The sequence below is a fragment of the Bos grunniens genome, chromosome 19, assembly GCF_055505025.1.
Source record: "Bos grunniens cultivar Pamir isolate PY7600 chromosome 19, Bosgru_T2T1.0, whole genome shotgun sequence".
In the NCBI taxonomy this organism is placed as follows: Eukaryota; Metazoa; Chordata; class Mammalia; order Artiodactyla; family Bovidae; genus Bos; species Bos grunniens.
In genome coordinates, this window is record NC_141183.1 from 35662752 (window position 1) to 35690509 (window position 27758).

The following is a 27758-nucleotide window of genomic DNA, read 5'->3' on the forward strand; positions in this document are numbered from 1 at the left end:
ATACTGGTTTTCTAATATGAATAAATCTTGCATTCTTACAAAAAAAAAAAAAAGGTATTTTGCAAAGCCTGAGAATCCAGTTTTCGGGTGTCAGGTTGTCAGCATTGCCACTGAGATCTGTTTCCTCTTCTGAACTCATGGAAGACTCAAGCTCTGGTGCTCTTGTGCATGGGTGGAGTCATGGCTGAGTTCTGACCAACAAGCGATGAGCAGAAGTGATGTGAGCCATCTCCAGGCAGGAGTATTTAATTGTTGGCATAAGCCCTGGAGACCTCTCTGCCTCTGTTCTCAGTTCAGTTCAGTTCAGTCGCTCAGTCGTGTCTGACTTTTTGCGACCCCATGAACCGCAGCATGCCAGGCCTCCCTGTCCATCACCAACTCCCGGAGTCCACCCAAACCCATGTCCATTGAGTCGGTGACGCCATCCATCCATCTCATCCTCTGTCATCCCCTTCTCCTCCTGCCCTCAATCTTTCCCAGCATCAGGGTCTTTTCCAATGAGTCAGCTCTTCCCACTAAGTGGCCAAAGTATTGGAGTTTCAGCTTCAACATCAGTCCTTCCAATGAACACCCAGGACTGATCTCCTTTAGGATGGACTGGTTGGATCTCCTTGCAGTCCAAGGGACTCTCAAGAGTCTTCTCCAACACCACAGTTCAAAAGCATCAATTCTTCGGTGTTCAGCTTTCTTTATAGTCCAACTCTCACATCCATACATGACTATTGGAAAAACTGTAGCCTTGACTAGATGGATCTTTGTTGACAAAGTAATGTCTCTGCTTTTGAATATGCTGTCTAGGTTGGTCATAACTTTCCTTCCAAGGAGCAAGCGTTTTTTAATTTCATGGCTGCAATCACCATCTGCTGTGATTTTGGAGCCCAGAAAAATAAAGTCAGCCACTGTTTCCACTGGTTCCCTATCTATTTGCCATAAAGTGACAGGACCGGATGCCATGATCTTCGTTTTCTGAATGTTGAGCTTTAAGCCAACTTTTTCACTCTCCTTTTTCACTTTCATCAAAAGGCTCTTTAGTTCTTCTTCACTTTCTGCCATAAGGGTGGTGTCATCTGCATATCTGAGGTTATTGATATTTCTCCCAGCAATCTTGATTCCAGCTTGCACTTCATCCAGCCCAGCTTTTCTCATGATGTACTCTGCATATGAGTTAAATAAGCAGGGTGACAATACACAGCCTTGACGTACTCCTTTCCCTATTTGGCACCAGTCTGTTGTTCCATGTCCAGTTCTAACTGTCGCTTCCTGACCTGCATATAGGTTTCTCAAAGGCAGGTCAAGCGGTCTGGTATTCCCATATCTTGAAGAATTTTCCACAGTTTATTGTGATCCACACAGTCAAAGGCTTTGGCATAGTCAAAAAAGCAGAAATAGATGTTTTTCTGGAACTCTCTTGCTTTTTCCATGATCCAGCGGATGTTGGCAATTTGATCTCTGGTTCCTCCACCTTTTCTAAAACCGGCTTGAACATCTGGAAGTTCACAGTTCATGTATTGCTGAAGCCTGGCTTGGAGAATTTTAAGCATCACTTTACTAGCGTGTGAGATGAGTGCAATTGTGCAGTAGTTTGAGCATTCTTTGGCATTGCCTTTCTTTGGGATTGGAATGAAAACTGACCTTTTCCAGTCCTGTGGCCACTGCTGAGTTTTCCAAATTTGCTGGCATATCGAGTGCAGCACTTTCACAGCATCATCTTTCAGGATTTGAAATAGCTCAACTGGAATTCCATCACCTCCACTAGCTTTGTTCATAGTGATGCTTCCTAAGGCCCACTTGACTTCATATTCCAGGATGTCTGGCTCTAGGTGAGTGATCACACCATTGTGATTATTTGGGTCATGAAGATCTTTTTTGTATAGTTCTTCTGTATATTCTTGCCACCTCTTCTTAATATCTTCTGCTTCTGTTAGGTCCCTATCATTTCTGTCCTTTATTGAGCCCATCTTTGCACGAAATGTTCCCTTGGTAGCACTAATTTTCTTGAAGAGATCTCTAGTCTTTCCCATTCTATTGTTTTCCTCTATTTCTTTGCATTGATTGCTGAGGAAGCCTTTCTTATCTGTGCTTGCTATTCTTTGGAACTCTGCATTCAAATGCGTATATCTTTCCTTTTCTCCTTTGCTTTTTGCTTCCCTTCTTTTCACAGCTATTTGTAAGGCCTCCTTAGACAGCCATTTTGCTTTTTTGCATTTCTTTTTCGTGGGGATGGCCTCTGTTCTAGAAGCCAGTAATGTGAGGGTGCTTCCATCAGCTTCTGTCTTTGAGGAACTAGAGCAGAGCCCCCTGCTGACCTGAGCTGGGGATGGAGCTGAGTGAGAAATAAACTTTTGCTGAGTTAGGCCATTGAGATTTGGGGACTGTTGTTGCAGCATAGTCTAGCCCACCCTGACTGAAACTGATAGTAATATGCGGAGGCTAATATTATCCCTTCCAGCCATGTAGCCCTTAAAAATAGAAATTTGTGCAGCCCTTAAGTCATTCATCCAGATCTTTCTTCACAGCCATCCAACTTTCGCATAGTCCTACTTCCCTAGATTTCACGTCTAGCCCCTCTCACCTCTTCTGCCTCCTGAGTCAAATTCTGTACCTGACCAAATCCTGGTCACAGTCTCTCTCTGGCCAGAGTCACAGTGTCTTTGGGGAGTGTGTATGGGGTAGCATTTGGCTCTGCCAAAGACTGAATTTTTACTTCCTGCACCTGTGATGCTGGAAGAAGAGGATCCCCGTGGCCTTGTGTATGAAGAGGTGTCCGGGGATGTTTCACCAGATTTTGTTCACGTTTGAATAAAATCAAAGAATGAGAAACACCCAACGTCGCCACCTTGTGGCCAGAAGGACTGTGGCAAAGGCTGGGTGTGCCCACCTCTTAAAACTGGGCTTTGACTTAGAACAGCAGGACCAAGATACACTGGAATGATATCAGGGCACAATCAGATAATTTTTTTTTTAATGTGGCTGTGCCAGGTCTTAGTTGCAGCATGTGGAATCGTAGATCTTCATGGCAGCTTGTGGGATCTAGTTCCCTAACCAGGGATCGAATCCAAGCCCCCCATTAGGAACACAGAGTTTTAGGCCCTGAACCACCAGGGAAGTCACAGGCAGCTTGTCTTTCCACGAGAAGGATGCTATTTGGCCTGCACCAAAATTAGCATTAGAAGACATGCCTCACCTGAAAAATGCCCTGAGCTGGAGAGGGTGGGACCAGGGAGGGTCACTGGAATCTGGTTCCCCAGAAAGCCAGATTGGAGTGAGATTTATTGCGGAGACACACCTGACTACACGTAGGATTTTGTGTGGGCTCTGGACACCTCTGGGGACAGGATGTAGGGAGGGGGCCCATGTAAAGCTCCTGCTTTGTCAGACAGGTGGCGGCCCCTGGCTGGCACTCTGGACCCCTTTGTGCTTTTCCATCAGTCTGAGGGGCAGCTGGTATGTTATAAGGGGAAGCGTCCAGCCCTCTTTCCCTTTTCCTCGCTGGGCTTGAGAGAGTTCCTCAGCCTCAGTGGCCCAGATGTGTCAGATAAATGGGAGGGACGGGAAAACCAGGAAAGTCCCTTCCAGTATGAGTGTTCTAGGATTTGCTTGCCTCATAGCTCCTGTCTCCCTAGACACTCTGTGGGGATGTGGCTGTGAATTCCCTTGGCATGACCCCTACTTCAACTGGCTTATGGGGGCAGACAAACAGCAAATAAACAAATAAATCCTTTTAGATGGTTGCAAAAGCAGTCAGGAGATGAAGCCAGGTGGTGGCTTAGCATGCCTGGGTCAAGGGGCACCAGGTGTGGTGGTCAGGGAAGTGCAGGGGTCCTGAAGGGTGTGCATTCAAGGCCAGAGTGGCTGGAATAGGTGACCCTGGGGAGGGGACAGAAGCTGGGTCATGCACGATCCTACAGTCTGCAGTTAAGTCTTTGGATTTGATTCAAGGGCAAAACGGTTTTAAGTTCTGGCTTAAAGTAGGGATGTGACCCGACTTGATTTTTTTTCCCTCTGTCTTGGGAAGGTGGGGCTCCCAGGGTTGCTCCTCTGCCTTACAGGGCTCAGGGTGGGGTAAGGCAGTGGGGGGTGCCCCAGCAGTGAGGGCTCGGCTTCCTGTGTGGGTGGCTTATTGTGAGCCAACTCAGTGAGCTTGCATCCTTCCCAGGGGCCTCTTCTGCTCCCTGGGTCCAGCCCTGGTCAAGGAGAACCAGTTCTTCAGCCCAATGAGCACCTACCCAGAGTCACGCATCCTCATTTTGGTTGTAACTAGGGAGTGCCCCATCTATCTCCTTACGCCTAATCCCTTCCATGTCCCCGGCCATGTCTATATCCCCACCATCCCCATCTTCATCTCTGTTTCCCTTAAGAACTGAATCCCCACTCCAAACTTGAGCCCTGATCAAACCCAGAGCCACCACTCCTGCTTTTTTGGGGACCGAGGAATTGGCTGGGGGAAACCTATTGGTAGTGGATTGTGATTTGGAGAATGGTGGTAGATCCCCCGGGTTTGTGTGACACCCAAACTCTTCTATACCATCAGTTCCCTCCCCGTTCCCCCCATGTCCCCTCCCAGGCTACCCTCCTGGCTGCCTGGGTGCCCCTGCCTTCTTCCACGCCCCACAGAATATTACTGTACCACTGGATTAGAAAGTTAAGACTGGGCCGCTTAACCCTGCTCCTTTAGGACTTGGCATCCCAAGCCCCTGAGCCTCAATTCCTCATCCTTGGCCCTGCCCCTCAAGGAGACTTAGCAGCCCCCTGAGGGCACAGTCTCAAGGGAAGAGGAGTAGCTAGAAGGCAGGTGACTGGGAAAATTTGCTTTGAGTTTGCATCTTAAGATGCATATTTGAATCATCAGGTTCCTAGCATCATCCAAGAGTCATGGTGGCTGAGTAGAGCCCAGGAGGGCAGGCCTGGCAGGGCTGACAGCCCGAGAGAGCACTGTGCCCAGGCAATGAGACAGCCCTGCCAGTCACAGAGCACATGACCTTCACCCCAGCCTCTTCCTTGTCCTGCCTCCATCCCCCTAACCCATCCCCCTGCCTCACATCACTTTCTACCCCTCACCTCATCCTTTCTGAATCTTCACCCTAATTCCAATCCCATTCTTGGTTCATTTCCCACCCCTGATCTTGTCCTTATCGCTAACCCATAGTTTGAGAGTCTCCCAGGTACCAGCTATTGTGCGTGGAGGTTGGGAGAAAACCAAATTACAGACATTCTACTCTAGTGGTAAAGACAGATATTCATCTAAGATGTTAACTACAGTGCTCTAGGAGACATTAAGAGTTAAATTTGGTCTTTCTTTTTAATTTATTTATTTTTAATTGGAAGATAATTGCTTTACAGTGTTGTGTTGGTTTCTGCCGTACATCAGCATAAATCAGCCACAGGTATATACATGTCCCCTCTCTCTTGAACCTCCCTAAACCTGGCCTTTCTTGATGAAGCAATTATCAAGCTACAGTCTAAAGGAAGAGGAAACATTAAACAGGTCTAAGAGGGAACAGTGTGTGCAAAGTCCCTGTGGTTGGAAAGAGCTGCTTTCACATTATATCTTTACGCAAAAGCCCCCTTCTCAAAGAGCTGTTGCTTGGCTGTTGTTGTTTAATCGTGTCCGACTCTTTTGAGACCCCATGTGCTGGAGATGGGAATACCAGACCACCTGACCTGCCTCTTGAGAAACCTGTATGCAGGTCAGGAAGCAACAGTTAGAACTGGACATGGAAAAATAGACTGGTTCCAAATAGGGAAAGGAGTACGTCAAGGCTGTGTATTGTCACCCTGCTTATTTAACTTATATGCAGAGTACATCATGAGAAACGCTGGGCTAGATGAAGCGCAAGCTGGAATCAAGATTGCTGGGAGAAATATCAATAACCTCAGATATGCAGATGACACCACCCTTATGGCAGAAAGTGAAGAAGAACTAAAGAGCCTTTTGATGAAAGTGAAAAAGGAGAGTGAAAAAGTTGGCTTAAAGCTCAATATTCAGAAAACGAAGATCATGGCATCTGGTCCTGTCACTTTATGGCAAATAGATGGGGAACCAGTGGAAACAGTGGCTGACTTTATTTTTCTGGGCTCCAAAATCACAGCAGATGGTGATAGCAGCCATGAAATTAAAAGACGCTTACTCCTTGGAAGGAAAGTTATGACCAACCTAGACAGCATATTCAAAAGCAGAGACATTACTTTGCCAACAAAGGTCCGTCTAGTCAAGGCTATGGTTTTTCCTGTGGTCATGTATGGATGTGAGAGTTGGACTGTGAAGAAGGCTGAGCACCGAAGAATTGATGTTTTTGAACTGTGGTGTTGGAGAAGACTCTTGAGAGTTCCTTGGACTGCAAGGAGATCCAACCAGTCCATTCTGAAGGAGATCAGCCCTGGGATTTCTTTGAAAGGAATGATGCTAAAGCTGAAACTCCAGTACTTTGGCCACCTCATGCGAAGAGTTGACTCATTGGAAAAGACTCTGATGCTGGGAGGGATTGGGGGCAGGAGGAGAAGGGGACGACAGAGGATGAGATGGCTGGATGGCATCACTGACTCGATGGATGTGAGTCTGAGTGAATTCCGGGAGTTGGTGATGGACAGGGAAGCCTGTCATGCTGCGATTCATGGGGTTGCAAAGAGTCGGACATGACTGAGCAACTGAACTGAACTGAGACAGCATATTAAAAAGCAGAGACATTACTTTGCCAACAAAGGTCCATCTAGTAAAGGCTATGGTTTTTCCAGTAGTCATGTATAGATGTGAGAGTTGGACTATAAAGAAAGCTGAGCACTGAAGAATTGATGCTTTTGAACTGTGGTGTTGGAGAACTCTTGAGAGTCCCTTGGACTGCAAGGAGATCCAACCAGTCCATCCTAAAGGAAATCAGTCCTGAATATTCATTGGAAGGACTGATGTTGAAGCTGAAACTCCAATATTTTGGCCACCTGATGGGAAGAGCTGACTCATTGGAAAAGACCCTGATGCTGGGAAAGATTGAAGGCAGGAGGAGAGGGGATGACAGAGGATGAGATGGTTGGATGGCATCACCAACTCAACGGACATGAGTGTGAGTAAACTCCAGGAGTTGGTGATGGACAAGGAGACCTGGCGTGCAGTCCATGGGGGTGCAAAGAGTCAGATGCGACTGAGCGATTGAACTGACTGTGCTGGAGTGGGTTGCCTTTTCCTTTTCCAGGGGATCTTCCCAACCCAGGGATTGAACCTACATCTCCTGCATTGGCAGGTGGATTCTTTACCACTGAGCCACCAGGGAACCCCCTGACATCTGGCTACTCTATATCTAAAGTGTAGTCTTTTACACTTTATTATATTTCCCTACTTTATAGTTTCTCTTCAGCTCTTATCACTCTTTAACATAGTACTTGATTTACCTGGCTATTAGGTAAAATTGTCTGTTTCCTTTACTAGAATGTAAATTCCATGAAGGCAAGCGGGGATTTGTTTTATGAAGCCCTAAAAATATATTGGAAGGGACTTTCCTGGTGGTTCAGTGGTTGAGAATCAGGGGATATAGTTTCAAAAGACCCCTGGTCCGAGGAGATCCCCACATGCCAGGGGGCAAGTAAGCCTGAGTACCACAGCTACTGAGCCTGTGTGCTGCAATTACTGAAGCCCGGAGCCCTAGAGCCCATGCTCTGCAACAAGAGAAGTCACTGAAATGAGAAGCCTGTGCACTGAAACAAGGAGTAGCAGCCGCTCACTGAACTAGAGAAAGCCTGTGCGCAGCAACAAAGACCCAGAGCAGCCAAAAGTAAATATATAAATAAATTGTAGGGAACATAGGAGGGGGCTCCATAGTGTCTGCTGGTGAATGAATGAGGGCCACCTAGTCCCAGACAGAAGAGAGAAAAGGGGAATGTGGTGGGGGATGAGACCCATGAAGGGGGCCCTGGGGGCCACGTGAAAGGATGATGTCATTGTCCCAAAGGTGAGAAATTGCCACCACCAGGCTTGATCTGCTTGATCTGGAGTAGGAGGCACTGTGAGGGGTTGATGTTAAGTCTGTACTCTTATCCCAGAGCTACTCACTGGCCTGACTTTTATAAGAATTGCTATTTTTTTTAAACTTTTTATTTTTTTCCTCATGATGCAATAGTTGTTTTTCAATTAATTATTTATTTTTGTTTGCTGTGGGTTTTGTTGCATCAAGCAGGCTTTCTCTAGCTGCAGAGAGTGAGGGCTACTCTCTAGCTCTCATCAGGATGGCTTCTCTTGTTGTGGATCATGTGCTCTAGACTCAGGCTTCAGTAGGAGCAACTTGTGGGTCTGATTGTGGTGTAAGGATTGGCTGCTCTGTGGCATGTAGGAGCTTCCTGGACCAGGGCAGAACCCATGTCTCTTGCATTGGCGGGTGAATTCTTAACCAACAGACAACAAGGGAAGTCTCTAGCTTAATTCTTATGCCCCAAATTTCACTCCAACAGTCTTCTACATTTGTATTCAATCCCAATCCCTCTTTGGCTGATTGTGGCCCCATAGAAAACCATAGATAACCCCTCTCCGATCCCTGACCCCTTCCTGGAGATTTTGTGTCCCTTAGGGTCCCCAAGCTCTAGTTTCAACACCCATCACCCTTTGTATTGTGGGCTCTGGGCCCTGGGACAGGATAGGCCAGCCTTCCTACTTTGGGCACTAAGTGCCCCATTTCCCAGGGTGGAATGGCAAAGCAACAGGCCACGTGAACAGTGGGTTTATGCTGCATCCACCTCCCTTGACCTCCACCCGCCGGAGCCCCCAGAACCAGTGCTAGTGATCTGCTATCCATGACCCTGCTCAGCAGGGTGCCCAGTGTTGTAGCCAATAGGGGTGGGCAGAAGGAAGGAACTGTTGACTGATAAAGATCTGGGGGCCCTCCCCCTAACTTTCCTGGGGCCTTGGCTCAGGCTGGACTGGCTCCCCCACCCTGAAGTTTCCTCCATCCAAGGCCTCTTCTACCCGCCCTCTCAGGGGCAGGCCCAGCACCCTGCCTATTGTCCCTCCCTGCCAGCTCCCAGAGGGCCTGCAGCCCAGACGCCTGCTCACTGGCCCTGGAGCACAGCCCCACCCCAGCCTGCCAGGCTCCTGTCCTGCACCCGACCTGGTGCCACCCCCACCCCCCGTCCGGGGCAGCAGCTTCCCCAGCCTCTGGGTCCCTGCTTTACCTCTCCACCTCGGAAGGCTGACCTTTCCACTCCTGTCTGTGTCTGACTTTTCCTGCCGGGCTTGGGCCCCCCTGTGGCCCCTCTCACCGTGTCTGTGATTGAGACCCCTTCCTGCCTCCTGAAGAGCAACCATGGCCACCTACAAAGTCAGGGTGGCCACAGGCACCGACTTCTTATCGGGAACCATGGACTCCATCTCTCTGATCATCGTGGGGACTCAGGGAGAGAGCCACAAGCAGCTGCTGAATCACTTTGGGAGAGATTTTGCAACTGGTGCGGTGAGTGAGTGAGTGTGTGTGTGTGTGTGCCTGGGGAGAAAGGGGAGGGATGGAGGGGTACAGGGCTCTGAAAGCGGCGGGGCTCCAAGGTGGCTCAAAGGCCCCTCACCCAAGACCTGACTCCCAGCCTCTTCCACCCCCTCCCCACCACCCGTCACCTCTCATTCCTTTGCCATCATCGCTCCTTCCTCCCCCTGCTCTTTTCTCACCTCTTTTTCTCTCTTCTTCATCCCTCGCTGTCATCACCCACTCACATCCCTCACCTCTCAACCCTCTCCCGCTTGTTTCATCTCTCCTGCTTTCCAGTCTCTTTCCACCCCCTCTTCCCTCATCCCTTTCCTGTTTCCTCTCTCAGACTCTTCCTCATGCTTCCTTCTCCCATTCTTACTCACCCTTCCTAAATTAACACATTATCGACCAGGGGATTTTTTGCAAAATAAGATCCATGGCCAGTGATTTGTTATGTAAGTGAGTACTGAACCATCCTGGTAAATAATGTTCAGGTAACAAAAGACTTATTGATGTGTCTTTGGTCAATAAGTTGTTAAGCTTCAGCATCACTGGCTTAAATTTCCACTGGATTCCCTGTGTCATACAAGGCATCAGATCAGCCTGTCCAGCAGGGACTGTCCTGCTCTGTGATGAAAGGCCCCATCTGCTGAGCCCTCAGCCTAATTTTGAGTCAGGTCCAGCCACCTGCTGTTATGTGACGTTAGTAGCTCACTCTGTCTTTGTAGACATTTCTGAATCTCCACATCTTCACTGATAAGTGGGAGGAAACGGGGGGCTGGTTGGACCATCTCTGCCCACTCTTAAGGATGTAGGAGGCTTGGGGGGCTCTGTATAGACCCCTTGTACACCAGTCCCTGGGGGTCTGCATGGCTCCTGAAGCCTCAGGTGGCTGGGGAGGAGGAAGTGGGAGGAGGGGATTTCAGGAGCCGAGGATGGAGAGAGGGAGGGCCTGGAGTCCTCCCCAGGTGGGGTCAGGCAGGTGGGAGGGACAGAGACCCCAACAATCAGCTCATCCTGGTCTAGGGAGGTGAGCATCGCCCAGCATGAGTGGGGCTTGGGTGAGGAGGCAGGCAGGTGGGAGGCTGGCCCGCTCAGCTGGCCCTGTGCCCGCCCAGGTGGACGACTACACTGTCCAGTGTCAGCAGGACCTGGGGGACCTCATCATCGTCCGCCTGTACAAGGAGCGCTACTCCTTCTTCCCCAAGAACCCCTGGTACTGCAACTACGTGCAGGTCTGTGCGCCCAATGGCCGCATCTACCACTTCCCCGCCTACCAGTGGATAGACGGCTATGGGACCCTGGCGCTCCGGGAGGCTACAGGTAAGCCCTCTCTGTCTCCATCCCATACGATGAAGCCCCTCGCTCTGGCCTGGCGATCCCAGCGTGGCCACCCCAGGCTCCCAGCCAGCCAGCCAAGTGCCAGCCTGACAGGGGCACCAGGCACACCTGTCACTCTCCCACACCAGCCATGGTCCATGCTGCTCTGCTGGGCCTGGCTCAAGGCTGCGGCCTGGAGGAATGAGGCAGGGGGCGCTACTCTCTGGACCCCAGGGTCTGACTGCAGACAGCATTCTCAGAGCAGGCTCTCCATTACCTCTACAGTCCTCCTCTCAATGCCCACAGGAAGCCTGGTTACTCTCAGACCTTAGGACTCTGATTGGATGCCCTGTGTTCGCCAAGCAGCAGGTGCTGCCGCTCTGAAGACTCCCTGTTACCCCCTCAGGGTGCTGTTACTGTAACAGGATGCCTTGTTACTCTGATAGGATTTCCCATGATTCCACCTGTTGCCTTGTTATTTTCTGAAGAAGCCCTGATGGTTCAATAACCCTCTAAGGCCCTACAACAGAAGGTCTTGTACCTTCTCACGATGCCCTGGATTTCTAATTGAGCATTTCTTAGACTGATGGGATGTTCTGTGGCTCCAATGGGCTTCCAATCACCCCAAAAGGACACCTTATTTCTCTCAAGGGACTCACTGCCCACTCCACCCCCTATTCAGTGAGGCTCCTTCACAGTCCAATCCAAGGCTCAGTTACTCATATCGACTGTCAGAGTTCTTTGAGGTAGCCAGTCAAGGCTGCCCCAGCTGTTTTCCCAGCCACTTGATTGCTGCCATGGAAAAGGGACAGGACCTGAGGGCCCAAGTCCCTTGCATCCACCCTTATATCCACCTTTGTGTGGCTGCTCCAAGGAGACTGCAACCTTGTCCTCTTTTGTTCCCCTCTCTCAACCAGCCATGTTCCTCTGGCCTCCTCCGAGGTAGATGAGAGGGGAGGCAGGGCTGAGGGAGCCCCAGGGTGGGGAGCTCCTCCTCTCAGAGGCTGACCACCCCTCTCCCTTCTCTCATTTCCCCATGGTCAAGTCCTTGCCCTGGGAGCAGGGGGTCAGGGCCAGCTGGGGAAAGGAGAGTCAGGGGCAGAGGGAAGCAGGCCTGGCCAGGTGGGGGCGATAGGAGAGGGCCTCACAGAGGACGCAGAGCATCTTCCCACAGTGATAGGTCTGAGTGGCATGGAAACGGGACAGGCAGGGTAGTGCTGGGAGGCAGGCACGAATGGGGTTGGGTGGGGCAGCTGCCATGAAATACCAGGGCAGGGAGACTTGAATGACCGGCTGGGACCTTCAAGGATGGAAGGCTCCCACCCCAGGGATGAAACTGAACTGAGTCTGTGGGTCACACGACTCCAGATGGCATTGTTCACCCTGAGTGCAATGTGAGCTGAGGCAGATAGAAGGAGAAGGAAGGTGGCCTGTGAAGGAAAATGATAGGGAGGCAGCGATAGGTACCTGCCAGCCTGGGACTACCAGCCAGGATGTGAGTGTCAGCTTCACCGCTTGCTGGGCATCTGGACTCATTTCCAAGTTCTTCTAAGCCTCAGTGTCCTCATTTGTCAAACTGGGCTGACAGCAGAACCTACTTCATGGGGTTGATGCGAGAAGCCAATGTTATTTCTGAAATTTTCCTTTTAACATGTTTGGACTGAGGTTGACTGCAGGGAACTGAATCTAGGGAAAGCGAAACTACAGTTAAGGGGACTCCCTGTATGTATTTATGCAAATGTATCTTCATATATGCATATATTCTTTATACACTCACACATACCGTATGTTACATGATACATCCACCAGGGTAACTGCAAATATGTCAAATGTTTCTGCAAGCCAAAACTGAGTAGTTTCAGAGTGATATAAATCAAGACCCTACGCAGCCTCAGGTAAATTTAGATCAGGTTTGGTTGGCCAAGAAGTGTGTGCCTATTTGTGGAAAAAAATAATAATAAAAAACAAAAACTTGATTTCTGGACCTTTTGAAATTGTGGAGATCAGACTGTGGGTCTATAATAGTCATCTGCCTCATAATTCAAACTGTTCTTGTGCAAATTAAATTATTGACATAAGTATTTAGAAGGGCTTCCTAGGTGGTTCAGACGGTAAGGAATCCGCAGGCAATGCAGGAGACCCAGGAGACTTGGGTTCGATCCCTGGGTCAAGAAGATGCCCCAGAGAAGGAAATGGCAATCCACTCCAGTATACTTGCCTGGGAAATCCCATGGAGAGAGGAGCCCAGCAGGCCCCAGTCCATGAAGTTGCAGAGTGATTGATTGAGCAATTAACACAGTATTTAGAAAGTGCCTGGTACCCAGTAAGTTCTAAATAACTGTTAGGTATTCATGTTCCAGAGGAGAAGGCAATGGCACCCCACTCCAGTACTCTTGCCTGGAAAATCCCATGGATGGAGGAGCCTGGAAGGCTGCAGTCCATGGGGTCGCTGAGGGTCAGACATGACTGAGTGACTTCCCTTTCACTTTCCACTTTCATGCACTGGAGAAGGAAATGACAATCCACTCCAGTGTTCTTGCCTGGAGAATCCCAGGGATGGGGAAGCCTGGTGGGCTGCGGTCTATGGGGTCACACAGAGTCGGACACGACTGAAGTGACTTAGCAAAAAAAAAAATTCATGTTCCAGGAGTTCTAGAAGAGGGACTTCCCTGCAGCAGAGCCCCCTGGAAGGGTAGAGCAAGGACAGGGAAGGGTGGTCCATAATCCTTTTGATCCTTTCATCTGAGTTTCTGGGAGAAGACACACCCTCTCTCTCCCAGGGTAAGCCTTCCCCATCCTTGGCCCTGTCCCACCTCCCCACAGTGCTGACCTTGAGGACAGAAGCTGAATTCTGATCCCCGAAGTGGGCAGGGGCAGGCCCGGGCAGGGGCAGATCTTGAGCCTCCTCCTTGGTCTCCCTACAGGAAAGATAGCAGCAGATGACACACTCCCGATCCTTCTGGAACACCGAAAGGAGGAGCTCAGAGCCAAGCAGGACTTCTACCAGTGAGGGGGGTGGGGGGCAGGGGCTGCGGAAGGTCAGGGGGCCAGTGGTGGTTGTGCCCTGGGATGGTGCGTGGCCATCACGACCGACCGGCTCGGCTTCTGTTTACAGCTGGAGAGTCTTTGTTCCTGGCCTGCCCAACTACGTACACATTCCCAGCTACCGCCCTCCTGCCCGGAGAAACCCAAACAGGCCGGAGTAAGGACTTGGGGCTGCCCAAGGGCCCCTCCCATGGCTGACACCTGCTCTCTGCCCCCTCCCTGTGCCCTGGACCCCAGATGCCCAGCCCTGCTCTCCTCCCTACAGGTGGAATGGCTATATCCCGGGGTTCCCGATTCTCATAAACTTTAAGGCCACCAAGTTCCTGGACTTAAATCTGCGCTACTCCTTCACCAAGACGGCCTCCTTCTTCTTCCGCCTGAGCCCCATGTGAGTGTGTGTGAGGGGCGGGGTGTGAGGGCTCTTGTAAAGACTGTCCCGCTCCACGCCCGCCTCCACCACAGCATGGCCAGGAGGGCAGCGGGAGCCGGAAGGAGAGGGTTAGGGAACCTTAGAGGTGACACTCCAAGACCTAGACATAGGAAGGCCTTGAGCTGTGCCACGGGGCGACCCTGAGACCCACCCCCGCGCCCGACTCAGGGACTCAAGAGACCCTGGGGGTGGGGGTGGGGCAGCTCTACCGCCATCCCAGGGGCACTGGACCCCATCTCTGACGGCCTCCCCCTCGAATCCCCTGTCCTAGGGCACTGGGGTTCAAACTCCGCGGCCTGGTGGACAGCAAACGGTCCTGGAAGAGACTAAAGGACATTAAGAAAATTTTCCCTGGCAATAAATCTGTCGTCTTCGGTATGGGGTGGGAACGAGAATGGGGAAGCTGGGCGAGATCCGGCCCCAGGTGCTCGAGCCGCGGGCGGGAGGCAGGACCCCCGCGTGGGATGTGGGGTGGGAGCCACACAGAGAACCTGAGGCCGGAATTCGCACAGGCGAGCGCGCCCTCTGGCGGCTCCTTGGAAAACACCGCCCGGCGCCCCTCCGGCGGCTCAACCCGAGGCCGAGGCCTGGAGCTCGGTTTTCCTCCCGAAACCTCCGTGGTCCATGGCCTTCCTCCCTCTCCCCGGGCCTTATCTCTCGTCCTCTATGACCCTGAGGGGGAGTGGGTAGCTTCGTGACGTCCCCGCGCTGTCCCCCCAGAGTACGTGGCTGAGCACTGGGCAGAGGACAGCTTCTTTGGGTACCAGTACCTCAATGGCATCAACCCAGGCCTGCTCTGCCGCTGCACGCGGATCCCGGACAAGTTCCCGGTCACAGACGATATGGTGGCCCCCTTCCTGGGCGAAGGAACGTGCCTACAAGCGGAACTGGAGGTGAAGCCTGCTCTGGAGTTGAGCCCCCCACAGCCTCCCTTCCTCCCTCTCTCCTGGCATCCCTGTCTCTCCCCACCAACTCCTCAGCAGACCCCCACCCCCTACCCAACTCCCCCGCTCGGGTCCTGGCCAACCCCACACCTGGGGAGCCAGAGCACCCTGCACTCAAGGCGTGGGTCATGGGTACCACGTGTTGGGTGCCTACCTGTCCACTCATCACGGCTCCCCTCCAGAAGGGGAACATTTACCTGGCCGACTACCGCATCTTGGAGGGCATTCCCGCCATTGAACTTAACGGCCAGAAGCAGTACCACTGCGCCCCACTCTGCTTGCTGCACTTTGGCCGGGAAGGGAACCTCCTGCCTATTGCCATCCAGGTGCCTGGGGTGCAGGCCTGGGGGTGGGTGCTGTGTGAGTGTTGCCAGCGGGTGAGCCTCTGTGCGTACATGAAGAGATGTGTGATTGCATGGGCTGGTGTGTGTACTTGTATACTTCTATCTGTGTGAGTTTATGGTCAGTCGGTCAGCCTGTGTTTGTGTGTGTATGTGAACTTTATGTCCCTGTGTGTGTACCTATTTGTGAAGGGTTGTGCCTGTGTGAGTGTGCACTATCTCTGTGTAGGCATATGTGCCTGTGTGAGTCTATGTTCCTATGTGTGCATCTAAGAACACACCTGTGTTTATGTATGTCCCTGTCTGTGTGTGGCTACTGGTGAGCCTAGTGTATGGCCGTAAGCACCAGACTGAGTCTCCAAGGGGCCCTTCATGGGTACATCTTTGTGCTGCCACTTGGATGCCCATGCTGCATAAAGTTGGGTCCCTGTGGGTGCACTCGTGTGTAAGCCCCAGTGTGTAGAGTGTGGGTACTGTGTCTATATGCACAGAAGTGACCAGGTAGGAATAAGCCTGTCTCTTTGACTCCATTCATCCATCTGCTTGATAAGTCAGTATCTGCTGTGGCTTATCTGCTAGAAAAACTGTGCTAATCAAACTTAGCCGCTGCCTCGAGAGTGTGGCCTGGCTGGAAGGGAAACTGGGATGCTTTCTTCCCAGAGGTTTCCAGCAGGATCAGGTCTGAATTAGTCACCCCTTGGGGTGGGAGTGGGGGTCAGCCCAGCTCTGATGCTCCTGGCTTGTTAGTGGAGCAGTGCAGACTAGATTTCAATGAACCACTAACCCCTAGGGAGCTGGGTGCCCTTGTGCGCTGCACAGCCTGCACAGCTGAATGTGGCGACTATGGGATTGAGGTAAGGATGGGTTTTCAAAGGAGGCAGACTTTGAGCTGGTTCTTATAGAATGAGTGGGAGCTTTCAGGTAGAGGAAGGGAAGGTAGCACAGGCAGAGGGAAGAGCAGGAGCAGATGTGAGAAGGGAGGGGAGGCCCTGGTGTGCTCAGAGGACCAGAGGGACTGGAGTGTAGGGGCTGGGGTTTTTACCCCCTGGTCTCCCTTCTGCCTCCCTCGTGTAGTGGGGGCCTTGTGTATGTGGGTCTCTGCTCTCACCTAACACTTTCTCCTTCCTCACCCCCAGCTCAGCCAGACTCCCGGGCCCGACTGCCCCATCTTCCTGCCCAGTGACTCTGAGTGGGACTGGCTGCTGGCCAAGACGTGGGTGCGCTATGCCGAGTTCTACTGCCACGAGGGCATCTCCCACTTGCTGGAGACCCACCTCATAGCTGAGGCCTTCTGCCTGGCCATGCTGAGGCAGCTACCCATGTGCCACCCCCTCTACAAGGTATGGGCTTGGGCCAAGGGGCCTCTATGAAACATCGCTGTCCTCAGTCATCCCCAGAAAGCTGCCTGGTTTGCTCAGCAGTCAGAAGGATTCCAGCTAGACTTGGGGAAGCAGCTTGGGGGGCTGTCGAGGGGTCTGATGTTGCAGAAATAGGGGGTGCTGACATTCTGTGGGGGATGACTTTAGCCCTCTCTCATCATCTTCCTTGATCCCCCCAACAGCTCCTCATCCCCCACACCCGATACACCATCCAGATCAACAGCATCGGGCGGGCTGTCCTCCTTAATGAAGGGGGGCTCTCTGCCAGGGTAAGACTTCTTTCTCCAACCCCACAAGACATGTGTTTCCCTTCTGGCCTTTACAGTTTGACTAAAGCTGAACTTCCAAGCTGCCTTTAGATCATGAGTGGGCATGGAGGAAGGGGACCAGTTAAGATGGGTGCTGTGTCTGCCAGGCTCCAGAGGCCAAGTTGGGTGTGCTGGTCCGGAGTGAGAGGATCCCTAGACAGTGTGCTCAAGGTCTGCCTGGTCCCTAACAGAGCATGTCCCTGGGCCTGGCGGGCTTTGCCGAGGCGATGGTGCGGGCTCTGTCGGAGATCAACTACGACAACCTCTACCTCCCCAACGACTTCGTGAGACGTGGGGTTCAGGACCTGCCAGGGTATTATTACCGTGAGGACAGCCTGGCAGTGTGGGATGCACTGGAGAGGTGAGGTCAGGGCAGCAATGGGTGCCACTTGAGGGGAACACACCCTGGGATGTTAGAGGCAGTCTGGGGAGCTTTTAAGGACCAGGGGTGCCATCCTGGGGCTTGGGGATAAGGTCTGGAATGTGTGTGGGGATTACACACGTGCTCACACTCTGGGTGGGGCCTCTGAGGCCTGATGGTCCCCTTCTTTGCTTTGGCCCCAGCCTGCCTCTGCTTGCCAGACCCTGTCTGGGCTCTGAGCTGCCTGTAGGCCTCATCTGATCCTTACTGGGAGCACTCTGAGTGTTTTCTGACCTTGCCCAGCCGCTGCTCTTGCTACCTCTGCCCACCCACAGGCCTCAGGCTGCTCTGGGTCAGCCGATGCTGGGGCATCCTGAGGGAGGTAGGAGAACCATGGTGAGGGAAGGCACTGGGGGTTCAAACTAAGGTCCTGTCCCCTGGTCAGGTATGTGACAGAGATCATCACCTACTATTACCCGTGTGACGCTGCTGTGGAAGGTGACCTGGAATTGCAGTCCTGGGTGCAGGAGATATTCAAGGAGTGCCTACTAGGGCGTGAGAGTTCAGGTATGGGCCTGACCCCCAGCAGGGACCCGGGGCTGTGGCGTGGAGTGGGCCCTCCCAGGCTGGGCTGGAGCTAGTCTCACTTTGGGCTGCAGGAGGCCAAAGAGAGCCCTAGGATTTGACAGAGCTCTTCGCTGGCCGCTGGAGCAGTGGTATTTCAGAGAGGTTGGGGAGGAAAGCCTGACTAGCTGGGGGTCCCTGTCTCAGCTCAGGGTCTGTGGGTCATCTTGGTAGATACCTGGAGAGATCCCAGTCTCTTGCTTCAGGAAAAAAAAAAAAAAAAAAAACCTTTGTGGGCTGAGAAATGGGGCATGAGTTCCAACAGGACAGGACAGTGTGTACTGGTGGCGGGGGAGCTGGCGAGGAGCAGGCAGGCTTCAGGAGACAGAGGGGATGGGGAGCGAATCCTGAAGACGTGCCACTTGGGCACCCACTCAACAAGTATTTAGTGAGCATCTGTGATGTGGTGAACACTGTACTGGTTACTGCGGAGGCCAAAGGGAATGAGACGCTGAAGGCGCTGCCCTTGAGTTGATCAGTCTCTAGGGATAGCTGCTCACTGTAAACGGGCAGGTATAAGACTGGTGCAGTTTGTAGGGAAGCCAGGGAGGGGCTGTAGGAACCCAGCATGGGGCAGGGGAACCTACCCTAGCTTGGGGAGGGCTGGCAGGTAGAGAGTGAAGGGTGGGTAGCAGCAAGCTGCTGCTCCTGCTGCTGCTAAGTCGCTTCAGTCGTGTCCGACTCTGTGCGACCCCATAGACAGCAGCCCACCAGGCTCCCCCGTCCCTGGGATTCTCCAGGCAAGAACACTGGAATGGGTTGCCATTTCCTTCTCCAATGCATGAAAGTGAAAAGTGAAATTGAAGTCGCTCAGTTGTGTCCTAAGATTTGTGCAATGGGAGGTCAGCCAGGTGATGACAGAGGTGGGGTTGGAGAGTCCTGACTTGGGAGCTGCATGCGGAAAGGCCTGAAAGCCAGACTGAGCAGAGTTAGTTCTGGGACTGCTGATAAGTCCCTGCAGCTGGGGTTCTGGGGCAGGAGGAATGGGGCAGCCTCCTGTGAGATGAGGCTGAAGCCAGGAGCAGGGGCTGGGTGCTGCAGCCTGGTTAAGGAGTCTGGAATTCCTCCGCGTTCAGAGGGAGCCGTCGAGGGGTGTCTGGGGAGATGAAGCGTGCACAGCAGGATGTCAGACTTTACTGGTGGTCAGGGAACAGTTTGGGAAGCTGCTGTGGTGTCCAGGAGGGAGATGACAGGGACCTTCCCTGGGAGGGGGCTCTGGGGATGAAGAGGATGCCAGAGCTGGCTGGGAGACAGAAATGACAGGACCTGCTGACTGGTTTGGGTTTGTCGGTGGGGGCTGAGTGGTGGGACGGAGGAGCCAAGGGTGACTCCTGGATTTTGGGCTTTTGAAACTAGGTGGATGGTGTGTATCATTCTTTGAGCTGGGGGCCTGGAAGGAGAAGCAGTTGAGGGAGGAAGATGACTGGAGGAAGGGTCTGGTTTGAATGTGTTGGGCTTTTGGAACGTGGGTTCACCATGGCAACCAGAGCTAGGTGCTCAGGTGGGGCACAGGAAAGAGAAGCAAGCTTAGAGAAGCCCCCGAGGACATTTGACCAAGGCCCAGTTGAACCCCACCTTGGGGGTGGGGGGGGTGGGGTTGTGGCCAAACAAGAACCAAACAGGCAGGTTGGGGGCAGCCTGGAGGGCTGGAAGAACAGGGTGAGCTGGGCTTGGCCATGCTCTCTGTGGGCCAGCCAGGACCTGGGCAGCACTGATGTGGTCTGGGCCTTACCTGCCCACACCTGCCCTTCCCCCAGGCTTCCCCACATGCTTGCGAACTGTGCCTGAGCTGATCCGATATGTCACCATTGTCATCTACACCTGCTCCGCAAAGCACGCAGCTGTCAACACAGGGCAGGTACCTGGACTCACCAGCCCCTGCCCCAGGCCCAGACTTGACCTTAATCCCAGCCCCAGTGTCTGAACTCTGCCTCAGCCATAATCCCCAGTCTGGCCCAAATCTGTCTCAACCAGAGTCCCCAGTTCAATCCCTGCCTCCATTGACACCCGAGGGTCTCGGGGTGCCCTCTGACCCAGAAGCCCCTCTCTACTCCACCTCTAGTTGGAGTTCACCGCCTGGATGCCCAACTTCCCCTCATCCATGCGGAACCCACCAATACAGGCCAAGGGGCTGACCACGCTGGAGACCTTTCTTGACACATTGCCGGATATTAAGACCACATGCATCACCCTACTGGTGCTTTGGACACTCAGTCGGGAGCCCGACGACAAGGTGTCCTGGGCCTGGGGTGCAGGTTGAGGTGGGGAACCTCTGAGCAGAGGCAGGCGGCTGGGGAGCTGGGAGCCCAATGAGAGGAGGGTGTCAAGGCCAAGAGGCAGGGAGGGAGGCTGCTGAAGGGGAAGGACGGAAGGGGTGGGGAGGGGTGGGGCTCCATTCCAGCCGCCTGGTTCTGTGCCTGCAGCGGCCCCTGGGCCACTTCCCGGACATCCACTTCGTGGAGGAGGCCCCGCGGAGGAGCATAGGGACCCTCCGCCAGCGCCTGGCTCAGATCTCACACAACATCCGCCAACGCAACAAGTGTCTCCCCATCCCCTACTACTACCTGGACCCCGTGCTGATTGAGAACAGCATTTCTATTTAGGATGGCCCCTCTCCACTCAACTTTCCTGCCCTGCACCTGCCTGTTTTCCAATAAAATCACTTCAAACACAAGCCCGGGGGCTGTCTCTGTGTTTATTGTGGGTGCACACCGGGGCTGGGGCACGCCATGCTCACAAGGCGATGCTGTTCCCACCAAAGCCTGGTCCAGGTACACTCATACAGCAGGCCAGGCCCTGGTTTTGCTCCTGGATGTCCCATGAGATCTGGGCCAGGTGGCTGTGGAAGACAGAAACCTTCCTCGGGGCCTCCTTGGCGAAGTGCTCATCAGGGTAGGTGCCCAGGTACTGCTGGGGACGGCAGGAGAGAAGGCTGGAGCTCCTGACCTGCAAGCCTTGGTCCCATCTTTCAACCAAAAGCTATTCTGATCCACCTGGAGTCCCCTGGGACCCAGACCGCCAGAAAATTCACCCAAGGACAGAGACCACCACCCAAGTCCTACTCACCTACCTAAGAACCCAGACCACCCAAGACCCATTCAACTTTAAACAACCCCACCATCCAGTCTAGGCAAAAGACCACCCTCCATCCAGCCTACCCAGACCTCCCAAGCCATGAGCCCTTTGAAACCCAGACCACTATAAGTTCCACCTACTAGGAACCCCTGCCACCCTAAACCACACCCCCCAGCAACTACCTCACTCCAGGCCCTGCCCCCCAGAAGCCCAGTCTGCTCGGTGTACCCTCCAAGTAATGCAGTGTCCCCAGCAGCCTTTCTTCACCCCACTCACTCTCCCAGAACCTGAGACCCCAGCCCACCCTGGACTTTACAGTGTCCTTGGTTTCATCGCTGACACTCCAGAAGAGCTCGAGGGAGTGGCACGTGATGTTGACCTCAGGGAGTGAAGCCACCAGGCTTGTCGGGCTCTGGCCTTTGGAGGTAGGCAGGGGGAGCCAGATGGTGCTGGGAGAATTGGGCATCCAGCCACTGAAATCAAACTGACCCCCTAGACTCAGTAAGCACAAGGCTGCCAGGACTCCTGCTAGGCCCACATCCCCCATGACCTGGCTTGTCCCCCACAAAGTCCCCCCTCACCTGACCAGTACTGACAGCAGTGTGTTGGGCTGAGCAGCTGATGATGGTCATGGTGAGAAACTCGATCAGGTCAGCACAGCTGTCCAGGCTGGAAGACACCCCCGGATGGAGACAGGGCAGAGGCAGCAGAGCTGAAACCCGAGGTCTGCCCACCTGGGAAAGTGGGGTCTCGAGGGTGGCGGGCAGGGGTGAACACCTCATCTGAGCTCATGCGGCTAAGAGATCCCCTCTGGAAGATCTCCCTGACCCAGGCCTGCACCTCCGAGTCCTTGCTCACAGCGTGGTTGTCGGGGTAGTAGATGCCAACGATGGGAGGGGGGCAGAAGTACGTGGTGACATATTTGGGAGCCTGTGCTGCCCCGGGGTGGGGGTTGGAAGAGGCCACTGAAACCAGCTGCCCTAACAGGAGGAAACTGAGGCCAGAGAAGGAAAATGGGCAACTTCACATTCTAGGAAGCGCCAGCCAAGCTTCAGGCCTGGAGGCTTCAGTTTCTACTAGGGCCCTGAGAGCCATGGTTGGTCTGCAGTTGTGTTTTGACTGACTACCAAGGTTTTTGGTTTCTTTTTCAAGTTGAATCCGTGGCCAACATTTAAATATTAGGAAATGACTGGTTAATCTCCAAAAAAATCTAAAGCTCTCGTTTTAGTCACAGTTGAGTCACCATTGTCCTCATCTGAGAAACATGAGTGGCTGGCTGCTCACGGGCCCTGCAGGCTTCGGCATTCCAGTCGTCTAGGCCACATCAAACCACAAAGAAGGATTGGACCCCAGGCCCTCTCTTTTGGGACTGGGATGCTGGTGTCCATGTCTCCCACCAGTTCCCAAAGGGCAGAGCAGGGCCTGCCCCACTCACCACAGCATCCACCCCCAGCCATGGCACAGCACATGAGCCATTGCTAAGAAGAGTTCTGACACGGGCACCTCCAGCTATGCAAATTCATTGTGGGGAGTCCCTGAGGACTTCAAGGGGAAGTGGGTATAAGCTGGGCTTGAGCAAGAGGCAGTGTTTGGATAGGGAGAGAGAGAGAATCAGGATGCCTAGCCTCCCTAGGACCCATGTATGCTGAGCAGAAAAAGTAGAAGGCAGGGGTAAGACTCTAGGGAAGAGATGCCACGTGAAACTTTCCTTTCATGTGACAAAAAAATGAAGCCACATGAGGCTCATGAAGTAGAGCCATCACAGAGCCCAGTGCCCAAGGGAGGTGGTTATGCTCAGGAACTGCGGGGATGGGGACCCACAAAGAAGCCAGACATCAAAAACACCTGGCCTCCAGGTGTGGAGGCCAGAGGTACATCCCAAGGATGTCTCCAGTGAAGGAGACTTAGAAGGGAAGTCTAGAGACAAGGCAGATGTCTTTGAGGGGAATAATAATAATAATGGCTAATGCTCAAAGAGCATATCATAGTCACCTGAGATTTGTGCTAAGGGCTTTACATTTAATTCTGATAATAACCTTTGAGGTAGGTCTCCTATCAGCTCCATTTTCAGATGAGAAAACACAGTTCAGTCAGTTCAGTCGCTCAGTTGTGTCCGACTCTTTGCAATGCCATGGACTGCAGCATGCCAGGCCTCCCTGTCCATCACCAACTCCTGGAGTTTACTCAAACTCATGCCCATTGACGCCATCCAACCATTTCATCCTCTGTTGTCCCCTTCTGCTCCTGCCTTCAATCTTTCCCAGCATCAGGGTCTTTTCCAATGAGTCAGTTATTTGCGTCAAGTGGCCAAAGTATTAGAGTTTCAGCTTCAACATCAGTCCTTCCAAGGAATATTCAGGACTGATTTCCTTTAGGATGGCCTGGTTGGATCTCCTTGCAGTCCAAGGGACTCTCAAGAGTCTTCTCCAACACCACAGTTCAAAAGCACCAATTCTTCGGTGTTCAGCTTTCTTTATAGTCCAACTCTCACATCCATACATGATCACTGGAAAAACCATAGCTTTGACTAGACGGACGTTTGTTGGCAAAGTAATGTCTCTGCTTTTTAATATGCTGTCTAGGTTGGTCATAGCTTTTTTCCAAGGAGCAAACATCTTTTAATTTCATGGCTGCAGTCACCATCTGCAGTGATTTTGGAGCCCCCCAAAATAAAGTCAGCCACTGTTTCCACTGTTTCCCCATCTATTTGCCATGAAGTGATGGGACCGGATGCCATGATCTTAGTTTTCTGAATGTTGAGCTTTAAGCCAACTTTTTTCACTCTCCTCTTTCACTTTCATCAAGAGGCTCTTTAGTTCTTCTTCACTTTCTGCCATAGGGTGGTGTCATCTGCATATCTGAGGTTATTGATATTTCTCCCAGCAATCTTGATTCCAGCTGTGCTTCATCCAGCCCAGCAATCTTGATTCCAGCTTGTGCTTCATCCAGCCCAGCAATCTTGATTCCAGCTTGTGCTTCATCCAGCCCAGCAATCTTGATTCCAGCTGTGCTTCATCCAGCCCAGCAATCTTGATTCCAGCTTGTGCTTCATCCAGCCCAGCAATCTTGATTCCAGCTGTGCTTCATCCAGCCCAGCAATCTTGATTCCAGCTGTGCTTCATCCAGCTCAGCAATCTTGATTCCAGCTTGTGCTTCATCCAGCCCAGCAATCTTGATTCCAGCTTGTGCTTCATCCAGCCCAGCAATCTTGATTCCAGCTTGTGCTTCATCCAGCCCAGCAATCTTGATTCCAGCTTGTGCTTCATCCAGCCCAGCAATCTTGATTCCAGCTGTGCTTCATCCAGCCCAGCAATCTTGATTCCAGCTGTGCTTCATCCAGCCCAGCAATCTTGATTCCAGCTTGTGCTTCATCCAGCCCAGCATTTCTCAGACACAAAGAGTTAACTGACTTGCCCAAGGTCACACAGCTAGGAAGGAAGAGGAGGCAGGAAAGGACTGCAAGACAGCAGTGTGTCTGGGGAGAAGATGAGAAGTAGTCGAAGAACAAACCAAGACAGATGGAGCCAAGGGTGAGGTGTGGAGCCCTCAGGCTCTGGAGCTTCACCCCTCTATGGCTGCCCAGATCCGGAGCGCGTTGTCTTGGTAGTAGTACTTGGCAAGGTCCTTAACCTCACGGTCAGCAGTTGGTAGGGCAGACAGAGGGAGCAGTAGGTGAGAGTTTCCAGCTCTTTGGCCATCAGTTCCAGGCTTCCCAGCTGTCCCATTGACATTATCTGTAATGAGCAGACAGTCTACAGCTTCTGGGAGCAAGGGGCTCAGGACCAGCCTTGGCCCCTTCCTGGCTCTCTCTGCTGACCACCAGGATCCCAGGCCTGACCTGGTCAGCTGAACTTTCCTGGTGCAAAAAGCCTAGTGCAGCCATAAAGTTTGATGTGGAAGATGTAGCGGAAATGAGGAATGAGCAGCTGGGGAGAACCAGAGTCTGAGGTTAGATGGGGCAGCCCGAGGTCCCCTGCAGCTCTGGACACTGAGAGGTGGGGTCCCTTACCTTGAAGATGGGGGGGCACATGGGAGGCTGCCATAGAGTGGCCAGAGCAAAGGCCTCCATCAGATAGTGGGTTTGAAGCAAATGTGTGTTCATCTCGTGCACCAGGAACTCTGCATGTCGCACTCAGGTCTTGGCCAGGAGTTAGTCCTCAGGCGAGTCACTGGGCTCGAAGATGGGGCTGTCTGGGCCAGGTGTCTGGGAGAGCTGGAATCGGGGGTATGGGGGAGGTGGGCAGGTGCCAAGCAGAAACTGGGCGCAGCAAGTGTGACCTGTCACCCTGCCCATGGGGCCAGATCACATGGTCAGCTCCCTTACTAGCCGCATCCCCAGGAAAGTTAATTAACCTCCTTGTGACTCAGGTTCCTTATCTGTAAAATAAAGTTGATGATCATAATCTTTCTCATTGGGTTGCTCTGAGGATTTAATGAGTTAATGCTGGTGAAGTACTTAGAACAGTCCTGGGCATGCAGTAAACTCCAGAGGAGTGTTTCCTACATGTGATCACATCCACTACAAGAGAGGAAACACTGCTGAGAGGTAAAATGATCAAAGGCCACCTTGCTGGCACATGTGGGAAAGCCCAGTTGAGGGCTCCTGGGACCAGCACAGAGTCATGCAGGTTCCTGGTTGTGTGGGGCAGGGGCTGGGAAGGGCTGAGTAGGATGAGACAATACATCATATTCAGCACTTGAAACAGCAGCATTGGGAAGGGGAAAAGCTTTCAGTCATCCTGAGCAGTTGACATGCCTCCCCCTTCCCTCCCAGGGCTCTGCCTTGCTGACCTGGATGGTGAGAGGTAGCAGGGGTCCACCAGGACGCTGGCGCAGCAGGGTCAAGGGGGCAGCCAAAAACGGGTTGTCCATTGACGATGCCGGAGCGGATGCCTTCGAGGATGGCGTGGTCCACCAGGTACAGAGAGCCCCTCCATGGGAGGACAGGATGGGGAAGAGGGCTAGACAGGGGGCAGTCCTGGGAGGCTGAGGGAGGCAGCGAGGGGTAGGGGCACTTGCAAATATTTAACTGGTGTGCTGGGTGTGCTTAGTCGCTCAGTCGTGTCCAACTCTTTGTGAGCCCCATGGACTGTAGCCCACCAGGCTCCTCTGTCCGTGGGATTCTCCAGACAAGAATAATGGAGTGGGTTGCCATGCCCTCCTCCAGGGGATCTTCCTGATCCAGGGATCAAACCCAGGCCTCCCACATTGCAGGCAGATTCTTTACCAGCTGAGCTACCAGGGAAGCCCCAATTTAACTGGAAGTGGTGGCTCAGGTGGTAAAGGGTCTGCCTGCAAGTCCCACAAGACTTGGGTTGGATCCCTGGGTCAGAAAGATTCCCTGGACAAGGAAATGTCAACCCACTCCACTGTTCTTGCCTGGAAAATCCCATGGATGGAGGAGCCTGGCAGGTTACAGCCCATAGGATTGGAAAGAGTTGGACATGACTGAGTGACTTCACCATTTTTTAATCCTATTCCCTGGAGCCAGGGGGTATTCTAGCCCAGGGCCAAAAAAAGAGAGAGATCTCTGCCTGAGTATTGGAGGTGCTTCTGCTGTGGCCAGCCCCAAACTTCAAGGACAGACAGGGAGAGAGGGAGCCCGGCTGGGGGATGGCACCTTGGGATGCAGGAGGTACCCTCGGGGTAAGGGCTCCTCTCTCCTGGTAGCCCAGAGTTGGAGGAGACGGCAACTCTGAGGAGCATTTTGTTCATCAGCTGCAGGGCATCCTCAGAAACCATGAGAATCAATTTTCTGAATGTTAAGGTCCCACCAAATGCAGGGAGCCTGGCAAAGCACCAGGAGAGAGCATTCCACACTGAGCCCTGCCCGCTCCATCTTTGCCCTTGAAGAATAACACACCTCCCTCCAGGGATGAACAGGAGACGTGGACTTAAAGGCGTGGCTGAGCTAGCTGGGAAAGGAGTGGGAGAGGGTGAAGGGTGGTCAGGGCTGGGTGGAAGAGAAGGGATCTAGGGGAATGGGAGCCAGGGCATCTGGGCTTCTGAAGACACCCGGAGGGGAGGGAAGGTTGCCTGGACCCCCTGCACTCCTCACCTCTAGCTCAACCTGAAGACTGGTCCTGGGGCCCAGCATGGGAGCCACCATGGCATCAGTGACAGGGAAGTTCTTGGACAGGTGGTGAAAGTGTCGGATCAGGACCTGGTTGAGGCCGTTCAGGAACTAATAGGCAAAGAAGGTGTCCTCCTTCCAGTGCTGAAACACATACTCTGCAGGAGGTGGGTGTGCAGAGGGTCACCCTGGAGACCAGGGACCCAAGTCCCCTTCCTCCAGCACTGCCACTGCTCCCAGGACCCAGATCTCCAGCTTCCAGCACCGTCTCTTCAAGATGCTCCCTTTCTCCTGCCCCAGCTAGATGGATGACGTCACTAGCAAGTGGTTTTTCAGAAAACAAGGGATCAGAATTTAGAGTCAAATTCAAAAGGACTTACCCACTCTTTCAGCCCCACCCATTTCTGGGGGAACCTCAGGT

The 27758-nt window shown here is 52.9% G+C and overlaps 1 protein-coding gene and 1 pseudogene across 2 annotated transcripts; one reads left to right on the forward strand and one right to left on the reverse strand.

The window, feature by feature from the left end:
- Positions 1-8996: 8996 nt before the first annotated feature.
- On the forward strand, positions 8997-20863 carry ALOX12B (arachidonate 12-lipoxygenase, 12R type). Of its 2 annotated transcripts, XM_086355549.1 has the most exons (15): positions 8998-9428; positions 10556-10760; positions 13682-13763; positions 13873-13959; positions 14068-14190; positions 14504-14607; positions 14953-15125; positions 15359-15502; positions 16654-16857; positions 17079-17165; positions 17396-17565; positions 18011-18132; positions 19947-20047; positions 20252-20422; positions 20613-20863. In XM_086355549.1, the coding sequence occupies exons 1-15, from the start codon at positions 9282-9284 to the stop codon at positions 20790-20792; spliced, it is 2100 nt and encodes a 699-aa protein (XP_086211675.1). In that variant the 5' UTR covers positions 8998-9281; the 3' UTR covers positions 20793-20863. The 2 variants fall into 2 exon arrangements, with proteins under 2 accessions (XP_086211676.1, XP_086211675.1); XM_086355550.1 differs by lacking the exon at positions 15359-15502 and having other exon boundaries at positions 8997-9428.
- Positions 20864-20922: 59 nt separating this feature from the next.
- LOC147352106 (polyunsaturated fatty acid lipoxygenase ALOX15B-like) lies at positions 20923-27739 on the reverse strand (annotated as a pseudogene).
- Positions 27740-27758: the final 19 nt, after the last annotated feature.